At 49.5% G+C, this 14,045-nt stretch overlaps 1 protein-coding gene across 1 annotated transcript in view; it reads right to left on the reverse strand.

Moving 5' to 3' along the window:
• LOC121596836 (homeobox protein invected) overlaps positions 1 to 13,769 on the reverse strand; it is a 59,733-nt gene extending 45,964 nt beyond the window's left edge. Inside the window, exon 1 of the mRNA XM_041922129.1 lies at positions 11,483 to 13,769. Within this exon, the coding sequence (XP_041778063.1) occupies positions 11,483 to 13,028 (1,546 nt within the window). The 5' untranslated portion in view covers positions 13,029 to 13,769. The remainder of the gene's footprint in view (positions 1 to 11,482) is intronic.
• Between the last annotated feature and the right edge of the window lie 276 nt (positions 13,770 to 14,045).

Here is a 14,045-nt window from a genome sequence, read left to right on the forward strand (position 1 = left end):
GAAGGCCTGAGTAGCGTGTTTTTTTTTTGTATATATTGCCCGCTACCGCCACCACGATTGAGCAATTCAATCCCGTCCAATCCCGGAGGCGGCACTTAATTACAGACGGTTGCAATTATTAAATTATTCCACCATCATCATCATTATCATCATCATCATCTTGCGCGATCGGTGCTCGCTTGCGACGACCACGCCGTTGCACGCACACCGCACACCGGATGTGCCAATGGTGTGTGTGTGTTTTTTTTTCGCACACAAACACACACACACTCATCCTTCTCACGTGTGCACTCGCATTTTCTCGCATTTTCCACGCTATTTTCCCCGTGCATCGTAAGCATCGAACCAATTGCGACGGGTTTTTTGCGATCGTTCGTGTCCCCCGCCATTGCTCCCCCTCGTCAGCTGCTTCTAGCCGATGATTTATGGATTAGAAAACGTGAATTAATCATCGTCGCATCAACACGTCGTGGCATTTTCGCGTACAGCACACGGTGCGGCGGCCACTTTTCACGGCACGATTAAAACTGATGTACGCTGGCGAGTTCGCGAGATCGCGGAAAAATGCAGTAACGAGTTGGCGAGGCAATCTCTGACCCGGTCGGTCCACTGTGCGGCGACCATTAGCGGGTAATGATGAAATTATAACGTTCTGTCGCTACCGTGCTACATTTGGACGGTAAATCCGCTCCACGGACATCACGGTCGACACCGGCAGCATCTTCTCGATCTAAACTCCCTGGGAAACGCGCAATACGGTACGGTACGGCTGGCGAAACCGTTTTAATTGAGATTACGCAATCATCGCGTGATCATCGTTGGAGGAGCTTTAACGTGCCTGCACGTTGAATGATTAGCCGCTCAAACGAGTGGAATGAACCGACTGCGACACATTTACACTCATATCGATTTTCGCAGTACAGCATCCTATTGACAATGCATTGTGTTAGCGATCGTTTTGCTAGATCGAATGTCACCGATCGACATTTCAATGTCGCATTGTTCAATTATGGCATTAATCTTTTGCTTATTTATGAGCCATTTTACAAACATTCTTCACATTCAGTTAATTAACGCAATCAGGAAGTCTTCGAAGGTGATCAAATGCTTCGAAGCCCTTGATCGCGTCGTCGTAAGGGTCACATTTGCACTTTAACCTACATTCAACCGAAACGTCACTGTAACATTTGGTCCTTCGAACAGGATTTATGTGTGATAATTGGCACTGCTTCTGCTTGCTCTATTTCAACACTCGCAATAATGCGGGTTTAATTTTCTTCCGGTGGTTTTGCCTGTCGTACTTCGTCTCACAAGCAAATGAGTGTCACTTCTCCAGAAATCCTTAGCACCCTCCAACGGCACTCCTTCGCTCGAAAGCCGCCACCGGATTATGCGGAAAATAGCGCAAATTAAAACACCCCGTTACCAATTCTCCGAACAACCGTGAAGGCACTCGTAAAATTGAGGAACCCACCCAAAATACAGACACACAAACACACACATTAAGACTAGGGGTTTGTCTGTCCTCGAAACACGACCTCGAAAACAGGCAAACGTACCCCAAAAGGTCTGTGCGCAAATTCCCCCCCCTTGTGAAGTTCGTCAAAAACTGCAACATGGAAGCAATTGCCAAGTGCGCGACCTGGGTGGTCCTCCAGGTCCGTGCGTCCGCCTCAGTACGTTGACTCACTCGTGCTCCGGGGACTGATGCATTGCTGCCTTCGCTTCCTGTTGCCGTAATATCCGCACAGGGAATCTCCCTTGTGTGTGTATTTTTTTCTCTCCTGTTTGTTGCTCTCCCTCCCGCCAAAAACGGCTCACACCCGACACACACACACCCTAAAGGGTCGTTACCGCAAGGTCCCCTTTGCGCCCATGAAAACGATGTTTTTTTTCTTCTTACAGATGAGTTTTGGAGTCACTCAGGAACTGCACTTAAAATGCATACATTCCGGGCCCGACCCGTCATCCGTTTGGGCAGTCGCTTCTTTCTCGCGAAGGTTTTTAGTCCGACTTTGTTTCAGGAGTCTCTTTCTCTCCGTCTTCCCGCTCTGTCCGAGGAGTTCCCATCAAAAAGGGTTGAAGGGGTGCTTTGCATTCGGTAATTGACAAATGAATCATTTGCGGAGTGTAACGGACCTGAGCAGATAATATCTCGTGCGCCACGGGAGAGCACTGGGAAATTTGCCGCACACCGGGACTGTACGCCGAGACATTACGCACCACGTTGAATTATTCATTCGATTTATTAGTTCTTATTGTGCACGTTTTGTAGCTTTTTAATTAGACTCTGTTTTCTATATAAGCTTATTTGTTTTAATATCTGTTCCTATTGTGTGCGTTAGAATTGCTCTTTAACTGTTATTACCAGCTTTTGTGTAATGTTTTTTGTTGTTTCTTTTTCGCCTCTTGTACCTCTCTTTTACCTTTCCTTTCCATTGCTTACTTTCAGTTTCATTTTCACTAAAACCACATTCCACCTTTCTTAAGCCACTTCAGCCTCTTTCCGTTTTCTTTCAACCGTCTCCCAACCGCACCAAACTCGAGCCTGGTTTTATGTCTCACTTAGCAAAGTCCCGAAACTGTCACGTACCCATCGCATCAAAAGCACGCACAAAAAGTGACAAATTTCAAAGTGTGCCGGGTGGGTGGGCAAAATCACAGCGAGACCTACCGAGGAGTCAAACGGCGGGGATTCGGAGTCAGACCACAGGGCAGGAGTGGTTGGAAATGTCCAACCAGCCCAGAGACTTCATTGATAAGCCGAGCGAGCCAAAGAATTGACCGGTGAAGCAAACACGAGAAGAAACTAACCCAGTACCAGCAGCTTGGCACCGTTGTTCTGGTTTCACAGTCGGCTCAATCAGTGGGCTTGCTCACTCGTGCTCTTCGTTTGAGCACTTTGGTTTGGTGCTCGATTCCTTTAGGTCAGTTAAGTCGTCTTTGCCCGAATTATGTGTATCTTTATGACATAATTTATACGCGCGCTTGAACGAGTTCGTGCCCAAAATAGAGGGAACAACAGTCAATCGTTCCCGTTTCGAGGCTCATTCTCGCCTCAACGATTGATAAGTGACTGGAAGAGCGCGAGCGAGGTAGCCATTATAACATGCAATTTTCCATAAAAAGTTTAATTTCTGCTCGCAAAAATACCGATTAAAAAATACCAAAAATTAATCGGATCAAGCACGAATGTTCGTGATCATAACATCATCATAACCTCAATGGGTGACTGTACAGCATAATTAATTTGGGGAAAATAATTGCATCAACATGCATGCTTCCCTCTACGAACGTTTCACCCCGCCACGGTGCAGTGAAGAACTCTTCCGTCAGCCCAGAGCAGGCGAGAACTTACTTCCCAACTACAACGACAACAAAGAGCAACCCCCTTTGGGCACATCCCGCTGGCAATGTTACGGTATTTTCCCTATCTTGCTAGCGTTTCCCTCTCTCTCCCTCCCGTTTCCCGATTCCCGTCCAAATATTGTCCTGCCTTTTACTGTGTCTTTCGTGTCCATTCTCGCCGCATCACCTCCGGGTGGATGTCATTCCACGTACTCTGGCTGAGCCAGACCCCATCCATCCGTTCCTTTCCCGTTCGATTTCCCAGGGTAGCCCCCGGTTCGAACCATTTGTGATCGGTGGATTATGATAAACGAAGCGATTAGAGCGTGCGCGCTCGCCGGCCGAAAACGGATGCCGAAATTATGCTGACGGCGTCATCCATATCCTTGCTGGGTGGTCACACGGTGGGTGGTCGGTTGGCGATATGTTTTGTCGTTGCCTTTTTGCCGTCTCGGAACCGTTTTAACGCGCGTTTTTTGCTCTCCTTTTTTTGCGTGTTCAACTTTTTGTTGTTGTTTTTATTGTGTGTTTTTGCTTCTCTTTTCCTCTATCTCGAGCGTAGAGTGGTGCGTTTGGTGCAGACTGACAGAGACAGATAGAGAAGGAGAGTTCATCCAAAGACAAAACGATACCGCACAGAGCGGGAAAAGGTCCGAGGACCATAAACATTCCAAGGTGCCATAAAAAAAACCCTTCACACCTCAGCACCTTCGGGAAGCGAAGAGAGCGGCACTAACTGCAAAGCGAGTAGAGCGGATAGTCACACATGCAAGCCGTAAAATGAAATTTCCTCCAAAAAAAGCTTCATCTGCTCATTAAACCCCAAACCAAAATCCCCTTTACACTGGCTCACCAAACAAACAGACCGCCAGTTTATGACACCCGAGCTAGTGTTTGGGTCTTCCAGTTGTCCAGTTTTCTAGCCTTCGTGTCATAAATTAATCATAATCAATCGCACCACTCCGCAGCCGCATCGTTTATGATCGCTGCTTGATTAGCACAGTCGAAACATTCCACACAATCTATTAGCCTTTCGCAAGTTGATTAGTACGTTTTGTTCCTTTTTCTTTGCCTTTCGCCCTCTCTCCATCTACCAACACCTCGAAGATGCTGGGGCTTGCGACGACATATTAACTGGAAGTGCACTTCACAAGTACATGACGATTTAATTGACGACTCCCGTTGCGTTTGCAATCACAGCGTACACATCGCTACTGCCACCACCACCACCACCAAGATGCATGATTGATCGATAATTAATCTTAATGTGTGCAGCGGAAGCACCGTACCAACACACACACACACACAGGATGCGTGGTCAGACCTTACTGGGGAGGGTGACGCCACTAACATCCTATCATTACTGGAACCAGAGCCGGCCAGTGCGTTTGTCTCGCGCGGTTTAATTAATTCATCAACCAATTAATTACCACACAATCCGTTCAGGTAGGTAAGCATGCGGCGAGGATCGGAAGAAAGGAACCCAACGTTCCAGTGTCCCTGCGTGGAGCGAGCGACACAAAAAGGCACACACAGTCGAGCGATAAGTCGATAAAAAATGTGATCTGCGAATGAAAAACGTTCAGATAGCGCAAACGAGTGCGGGAAGGAAAATCATAACTCCGGGTCACTGAAGGGAGCAGCATAGCTCATGGAACAGGTGCGATAAGATTAGCGTCCAGCCCGACGTCAGGTATCAAAATGCCACGGTTTTGCAAGGAGTGTGAGCGATGAAAAATCGTAATTTAATGCACGCGGGCGGCCTACGAGTGCCCCTAGCGGTGGTGTGTGCTAAATGAATTAATTCAAGCTGGTGGAACGTTTTATGATACGTCACGACGGGTCGGTGGTCATTAATCTGCCGTCCCGCGCGAGTCTATCGCGAAACTGTAAGCGCCCATTAACGGGTATGATGGAATAGTTTAAACTATTTGCGGGCAGGTGGGAAGCGCTTCCGATGCAACCTAGGAGTGGACCATTTTGGGACCATAAAGTTGTATAAACTATACGAAGCAAGATAATTTTATACAAATAAACGCATCAATCTCTTATCTTATCTCCAGCAGGCTTTGTTTGGACTCGCGGCCAATTAGAACGAGCTGTTAACATTAAACAGCTTTAAATGAAGCTTTTCATATCTCCGCAAAGTTCGTTTACTTTCCTCATTTATCTCATCCCGGATCGAATAATTTGCTCCACAGCACAGGTTTCATGTTGTTACATAAAAATTGGATTAAACAATGGCGACTTGTCAGCACGTTCCACCCACCCAGACAAAGAGCGCTATCGCGAGCGCCAGATCACACTCAAACACAAATCAACATTTTAACGCTCGCGGCGCGTCAATCGGTCAGGTTGATTCACCTGTACCACCTGTACCAGCTCAGCAAGGGGCCTACCAGTGGTGGCCATCGGCCCTCCTAATGCAACGATTGCGTTTCGGCTGCAACAGAACGAACTTCCCGCATGGCGTTGAGTTCTTATCGCGAATTTCACGCAACGTTCACGCCATTGGACAACTTTGGAGGACTCCCGAGCTACCTTGTTTAAACTGCAAGTTTACTACCAGACCCGGACGGCTGGCCAACCACCCAGCGACCCAAAGGCAGTAGCTTTGGCGATGTATTCAACCACTCACCGGGACGCAAAGATAATTTGCTCGATTTGCGGCTTCTTGCTCTGCTGTCGTCGCCAGTTTCTTTACTCTGGTGTGTGGCTTTCGCTGTGATTGTGTTTCATCAGGCAAGAACAAATGCTTTCCGTTGTACAGAAGGAGCTGACTGCTGCACAGTTTGATGATTGAATTAACCTTCCTATTAACTCGCGCCATGTTCAAGTGCTTGCCTAGCGTGCCTCCCCCGCTGGGAAGGTTACTGTGCCAAACTCATCCGTCGGTGAGGGAAGTTGAGCACTCCGGCCTGAGTGAGCCAACGGAATCGATTATTTACAATTTTCACCACACCCCATCCCCAATAGCGAACGAGGCCACTGACTCCAATAAATCTGACGCTTTTAAGAAGGGGAAAGAGGAACAACAAAACTCCACTCCAGCTGGAATGCATCAATCGAAAATCAATCCGAAATGGTTGCACTTTTATTGCACCTTTCGGTCCCCGGTATGTCGGCATGGCGGATTGCATCTAATCGCATCAACTGGCAGCTCGCAAGAACGCGATACTGCAGATGAAGACGACGAACGAAGCTACTGCCGTGTGCCGTAATACAAACCAAACCTCCCATCTTCCAACCCTCAACCGTAACACCGGTAGGCTTTGGCGGCTTCGAAGGCTTTTGATCAGGGAGCAAGAGTGCGCGCGCGCGCGAGCTCTAAAGAGCAGCCCGCCCCGCTCAACCACTTTGGCATGGCATTTCCACCCTGGCATGCACCAGTCGGCCCACCGGCCGGACAGATCGATTGGCGGTAAATTACGCTCAAACGACACACCAAAACGGCGACAAACGACGACATCACCGACGACGAAGACGACGACGACGGCGGCGTGATGCAGGCTGAATGTGATTAGGTTTTATGTAATTGATATTGTAATTGATACGGTTTTGCTCGGTGCTTTGCAATCGTTGCACTGGCATTGCGAGTGCGGCACGGTTCAAAGGCACGAAATTCCGCGACTGTGTGTGTGTGTGTGTGCGGGCGGATGACTTGATTTGTCCCGAGCCCTTGATGCACGGGTGCATTACTTTGAACGGTATTGGCAATCGTGCCCAAATGGTTCGATTTCCGCTCTGGCACTAATAGTGTGACTAATGGTTAGTCATGAAAAACGTCAATATTAGTGCGCAATTTTAATGAAACTTTGTGCTGCATTGGTACTAATAAGGCCATGGAAACTTAATTAAGCGAAACCGGACTACCGAACTTTCAATAAGGAGTCGCTCAGTCGTCCAGCAAATCGCCTTCTTCGATCAGAAAGCGTAGACAGCGAAACCTTGGAAGCGAGCTTGTGACATATCGGCCCGCTTCGATCGGCTCGCACTGCCCACCATTACGCCTCCAAGTGTCATTTAGCAATTTCTCCCGCTCATTCACTCGATCGATCACGATACATTAGCCCTCCCCTAATTAACCGAACGCAATCGGCACGATTGCCCTGCCTGTCTGTTTACCCGAAACCCAAAACTGGATAGCAAATCTGCCCCATTCCTCCCCATTCCGGGCGCTTCTGACTTGTGATTGACGTTTATGCACTACCTTAGAAATGCAAATTGCTGCTCGCTTCCCTGTCCCTGTCCACCGCGAAGACACAGAAAACCGCTCGAAAGGCGTTGCACAAACTGAGACAGAATTATCGGCGCACACAGATGCACACCGTTGCATCCACTTCCACAAATGGACCCAATAAATGACAATTAAAACGGAAGCACGAGAAAGGGATGGTTCTTTGCAAAGCCGGGCAAGAAGGTGACACATGAATGATTTATTTTCAAGCTAATGAAATTTCCAATCGACATCCTACCGGGACATCTTGTGCGTGGAAGTGCGATTGAGCCATTCGAGCCGGCGGCGGCGCGGAAAGCCGCTGTGAATGGAAAACCACAAACCTAGACGGACCCAGTCGATTGCAGGTCCCGCGCTAAACATTGCGTCCACTACCATCGGCATCCAACAACAGCAACAACAACAACAACAACAACAGTTGCAGTGCAAAATTGCATACAAGACAGCCAGACAGCACGGACACGGCGAGTGCGGGCTACCACCTCACCGGAACATGAGCTCCTGTGGCTCTCAGTTTGTCTGTGTGTGTCTGTGTGTGTGTTTCTGAGCAGAGGAGGAAGAGGTAAACACAAAAACGCAACGGCCCTCGTTTTCCAACACCCCTTCCCCTTCCCCTGTAAAAATGGAAGGGTGTAAGGGGTCCCGGCAGGCAGCGAGATGGCGACGCTTTTGTGCAGCCGAGCGGCACGCAATGTCCTCCGGAACGTGTTCCACGCGGGCTTCACAAATGAAGTCAGCTGCCGTCTAATCGTCGTGTCTCGCTTGCCGGTGGGGGGAAAACCAGGGGTAGGGGAAAAGCGGGTGAGGGGTTTAAACGAGGAAATACCGTGTCGTTTTCCATCCGCACACTTTTCTTCGACTTTCCGAGCCGAGGCCTAGAGAAGCTTGTGTTGTTGTGTGCCTTTTTGATGCCCTAGCGCAAGCACAACAAAAACGGTAGAGATCGTTTTTGTTTTCGTTGGTAGTGTTGGGCGTTTCGCTCCTTTTCTTCCTGGTTTTCTTATACAAACACACCTTTGGTTCGTTGCATTTGAGGTGCTAATGTGTGCAGTATAAAATGACAACGACTGTAACTGGTAAGTGTAGATGCATTTTTGTTGAGCACTGTAGAGCTCATTGAAGAAATTGGGAGCATTTGAGTAAATAATATGAAATTTTCCCCATGTTTTAAAGGAAAGTGCAATTTTTCCTCAATAAAACTTGTTTAAAACCTTTTTAAAACATGTTAAGTAATTGTAAAGTATCCATAATGCTGAAAATTCATATTCCACCGAACTCATTTCTTCCTCCAGCGGTACCATTTCCTCACTATCGATTGGGCCACACAGTACCTGCTTTTCCCTTTGCTCGTGCTTAAACGCCGCACCATTTACTGCAAACTCTCCCCCAAAAGGTGGCAGGCGGGAAAATTATTACTCTTTTGACCGGGGCGCGTGAACTGCCGAGTCCAAACAGACCCCACCACCTTGCAAAAGGTGCGAGGCAAATCCCTTCCCTTCTATACCTTCTCACCGCTCCATTTTCGTAAACGAGGCTTCACAGTGCATAAATAAAACATTTTAATTTTCCAAACGGCACATTGGCTAGGGGTCTTTTTCGCTCTTCCACTCTCGCTCGCTGTTCACACACTTGAGAGAGACAGAGAGAGCAAAAAAAATGGAAATAAGCATGCACACAGGAGCCGTTTTCCTAGGGGGTTCTTTGGGTTAATTTCAATAATCGGTAAGTACCCCCGAGCAGAGGTGAAGTTTTCCATTTTTCCTGACCAATAAAATTATTCCATTTTTTCCATATTTTAAAGTATTGATACATAGTAGCAAACTACAGCAAAGAACAACGAACAACGCGTACGGACCACAACTAAAAGACAAAATTGACAATAATAACGATACACTTTTTTTCTCTCTTGCTCCCACTTTTTACCCCCCACTCCGGTTTGCATATCATATTGCACGATCAAAAGGAAAAATAAATCGTGACCCGCGTTCACTCGTGCTAAATGATGCGTCTTGCGAGCTCTCCCGGTCCAGGGTGAAAGCACGGGGCCGTTCACGCTGCCTTGCGTCAGTGTGAGAGATAGTGTAAATTCGCACGCCATCATCCAACCGTTTGGGCTACCGTTTGTCCGGGTCCTGTTTGTGTCTCATGAGAATGCAATCGTTTGTTGTTGTTTTTTTTTTCGTGCAGCTATGATTTGCCGCGATTTCCATTTGGATGGAGGCACAGTGTTTAGTAGGACCGGGCGGTTGTTTTCTTTCCCGTTCATTGCGTACAAAGGCAAAGGGAGAGACGCGCTCGTACCACTTCGCACACTTAATTGCCATCACCAGACCCTCCTGGCATGGCGTGTTGCTCGATGCAGTATGCGTAGCTGCATGTTTTAATTTGTTTGTCTAGTTTGTAGTGAGTTCCCTCTTTTTCACCCCATCGATCATGCAGTCCCTTTCTTTTCCTTTGTATGGTGGTGTTTTTTTTGTCTTCTCCCTGCAACCTTTTATTCATCCCTACTGCACCTTGTTGCACCTAGCACATCCAGCAAATCAAATATTCCGTTCCATTGATAACAGAATCACGAGGCACCGTCGATCAAAGCGAGCAAAAGAAAAACACAAATCTACACAAAAACACTCACGACCAGTGCGGCCGCTCGGTCTTGTGATCTTCGGAGTAGAAAGGAAACATTGCACACATGCACGCGTGCCTCGGCTAACCTACTTCAAGCTGTGCCCGGATACCGGAAGAAACGCATTCTCAAGGTGCGTGAAACAATGTCCGTCGGCGAAGGCGAAGAAATCAAAACGAACAAAAAAGCGACCAACACAAATCGGAAGACTCTTTTTTGTTCTCTTGCTGGAGAAGAAAAAACAAATGGAACAAACGATCGTAAAACGCATTTGATAAATAATGCACACTCACAAACAGTTGCCATTTGAGTTTTGCCAGCTGGTTTGCTTCACAAACCGTTTAACCATTTGACCTGTTGCAGAACAGGCAACAGATTTATGTATAATATATCACAATGCTGCACGTTAAGGGAACCAGCAACAGATGCATTTTAAATTATTTCTGCACTTCAAGAAACCATTTCTACACCGTTTGTCTTGAGTGTGTCCAGCGCGGCAATTAAAATAATTCTCAAACTGACCTCGTTTGTTTTTGCACTTGTGAGCGATACATGTCTGGTTCAATTAAGCCTTCCGGCTTGTTCGCTGCTCTATTACACATTCAACTGGTGTTTTTCTTTTACGGCGAACAGGGGCACTACGTCGTTCGGACCCAAAAACTGCACCGCATAATTAGGCTTCTGCCAACAAAATAGCCCATAACCAGCCCAGCTTTCAACTCTTTTATGGTGTCCTCCATCGCAGGGTGAGGACAATTCATTTCCAATCGCATTTCCGCAACCATAATGAATGTCAATAGTTCTCCCGGGGATGTCAGGATGTTGGGTTTGTCCGCAAAAGCTTCAGCAATACCGTGACCGTTCTTGGTGTTCCACGAGACACATCTTCAAGCCGGTTCAAACCCGCAATGCATCCGAATGAAATGCCAAGCAAACGGTCAAAATTGATGACAAATTCCCCGTGCGACCGTTTGACAGTGCAGAGAACGAGAGGAGCTGGTACGGTTGCAGGTGATTCCGAGAAATGCTCCCAGAATTCCTGGCGCGTCAGAAAACACAAAGTCAGCAAACGAATTTCTTCAGAATTGAGGCGGAGGTTACACGCAATTGCATGAGAAATCGTTTCGAGTTTGGGCGGGTTTGAGTGGAGCACCAAAAGCAGTGTATTAAGAATCGTGAAACATTACAGGCAGTCTCTCAAGGTTTTTCTACTCAATTTTACATCTTTTGCATGACCCTTCTTCCCCAAGGACTGTAAAGCATTGAACACTAACCTGAACTAGGTCGATCGCTGTACCGCGTGCAGTACACCCAGGCCGGCCACACCATCGGCCCACCGGAACCGGATCCCGAGCTGCCAGACCCGGAACTGGACCCGGCACTTCCAGCACCACCACCACTAGCACCACCATTCGCTCCCGTTGCACTCGAACCACCTTGGCCACTCGATTGATGGTCCGCACCCTTCAGCGAACCCGTCGACGAGAGGGGCGATATCGGGCTCACGTCCTCGCTGCCCACCGAACCGACCGAGCTGACCGATCCCGAACTGGCCCTGCTGCTGCTGGTCGTCGTCGTGCTAACCGCCGTGCAGAACTGTTTCACCGTCGACAGTGCGCTCGCTATGCTGCACGGCACGCCACTTCCCGTACCGGCCAACAGGGGCGCTAGCGTCGCCGTGGAGGAACCTTGCTCGCCACCGCTGAGATCGATTGCCGACGGGCTTTTGCTGGCCGGCTTTCTGCTGCCCGATGCTCCCGCCCCGGACGGCCCATGGTGCTGCTGGCCACTCTTGGAAGTTCGCTTCAACAGCAGTGGATCGGTGATGCGGCGGCCAAAGTCTGCCTTCAGGATGTTGTCGATGCTAAACTTGAGGCTTTGGTCGTTCAGCGCCACGGCAATGTTGTTGTTCAGTGCGGCCAGCGCTAGCTGATGATGGTGATGCTGCTGCTGAGCCAACTGGTGTTGCTGCTGCTGCTGCTGCTGATGCTGGTGGAGTTGATGCAGCCCGTGAAGGTTTGCCCCCGCCGACGGAGGTGACTGCGAGCTTTCGCGCGACGTACGGAACGCCGTCGGTGACGTTAGCTTCGAGAGGTCGCTGTTGAGATTTTGCGTGATTTGCGATATTGCGCTGAGATGCGAATGGATGCCTCGGAAGCTTCCTGCTCCTTCCCCTGGGGAGGATGCATCCTGGCGGTAGAAATCACTCCGATTGCCACTACTCGCCGGTCGAAAGCCCATCCTCGGCTCGCCCGGTGTTGGACTACGGTCGGACTGCAGCCCACCGAGCGCCGCTTTGGCCGGGCTCATGGTAAGTCCCCGGGCGGCCGCCACAATCTGCATCTGCTGGCGCATCAGCTCCTCGGCGTAGAGCTGCGAATTGCGAAGGAACTCTTCGTGCAGGCGGGTTGGACTCGGTCGCAGCATGCTCGTTTGCTGCAGTCGAGCCGCAAACTCCAACTCCGAGGGAGTGTCTTTCGAGTAGCGGGATGAGTCGTTGCTTAAGTCATCCGGTGGACTGTGCAGGGTTGGTGGAGCGCGTAGATCATCCGGCACCTCCTGGCCCACGGACAGTTCGCTATCGTCGCTGCAGCAGCTCATCCGATCGGTTTCGTCGTCGTCCGCCGGCAGTTTGGGACTTTCGTGCGGTGCTTCGGGTGGCGTGGCGGACGATTTTCTCGACTCCGGGGGCACGGCAAGCCCCAGCAAACCGCCGGCCGCTCCAGCGCCGGGCAGCATCAGGCTCGCCTTGGCCAGGGCCACTCCCGCCTTCAGCGGAAGCGGTATCAGGGGTAAATTATGCGACATTATGGTGGCCATTGTAACTACTACCCACTGCCGGGGGTTTGGCCAAGATACATTACAGACGCAGCGTGGAAAAGCCCAACAAATCCTCACTTTCCTTCCACTAGAATGTTTGTTTACTTGTTGGTGCTTGTTCGCAAGTTCTATTCCCTCATCTACCGTCGCTTCATGCTTTAATCAATTTGGCAACACACACACACACATACACTTCACTGTTCACCTCTTGCAGTACATTTCTGTTATCTCGGAACACATGTTCTAAGCCACATTTTCACAATCGCAACTTCCCATGTACAAAAGCACCCTTAATGCTTGCAAACCTCCCCGGAACCGTGTGTGTTCGTCACGTTCCAAAACAAAACACTAAACAATGATCGCACACACACGCGCACACACCACACCGCACAAACACTCGCAAAATCGGCGCGGTTAAGGTGAAAATTAGCTAAGTAGCATGGAGCACACCGCGTTAATCGTTTGTCCCGCGCACTGCCGTGTCGCCGTGTGCTTCTTGTCCCACCGGTCGGTCCGCACTAACCGCACCGGGTTTCCCTGCCAGCGGTGGGAAAGCCCTTACCGAGGGAGGGGGTGGGGTGCGGAAGGGCTTTAAACGGTGCTACAGGATGGCACGGGATGCGGGACGGACGGACGGAAGCGGGGACACTGTTCGCGCGTGGTACCGGCAAGCGCGAAAATCGAACGCGAAAACAGTCGTTCCATCGCGGTACACTTGAGCCAACTGAGAACCGTTTCCAATAAGAAATCCCCACAACCAGCAGCAGCAGCAGCCCGTAGTAGGCGTCGTCCGACAGCCGAACGCAGCGCGGACACAATGCTTCTCGCTCGCTCTAACTCACACGGTGCGCGCGCATGCTCGGTTGCTCTCTTTCCGGTGCGACGGTGATGCCTTTTTTCTCTTTCGATTGCGCCCTTTGCGTTGGATTAAATTAATATCCAACACACTAAAACAAACGGGCAGTGAGCGGCCACCTCACTAACACACCGTGCGCTCGTGTACGCAAAGCTCGGTAG

This window comes from Anopheles merus, chromosome 3R (assembly GCF_017562075.2).
Source record: "Anopheles merus strain MAF chromosome 3R, AmerM5.1, whole genome shotgun sequence".
Classification (NCBI taxonomy): domain Eukaryota; kingdom Metazoa; phylum Arthropoda; class Insecta; order Diptera; family Culicidae; genus Anopheles; species Anopheles merus.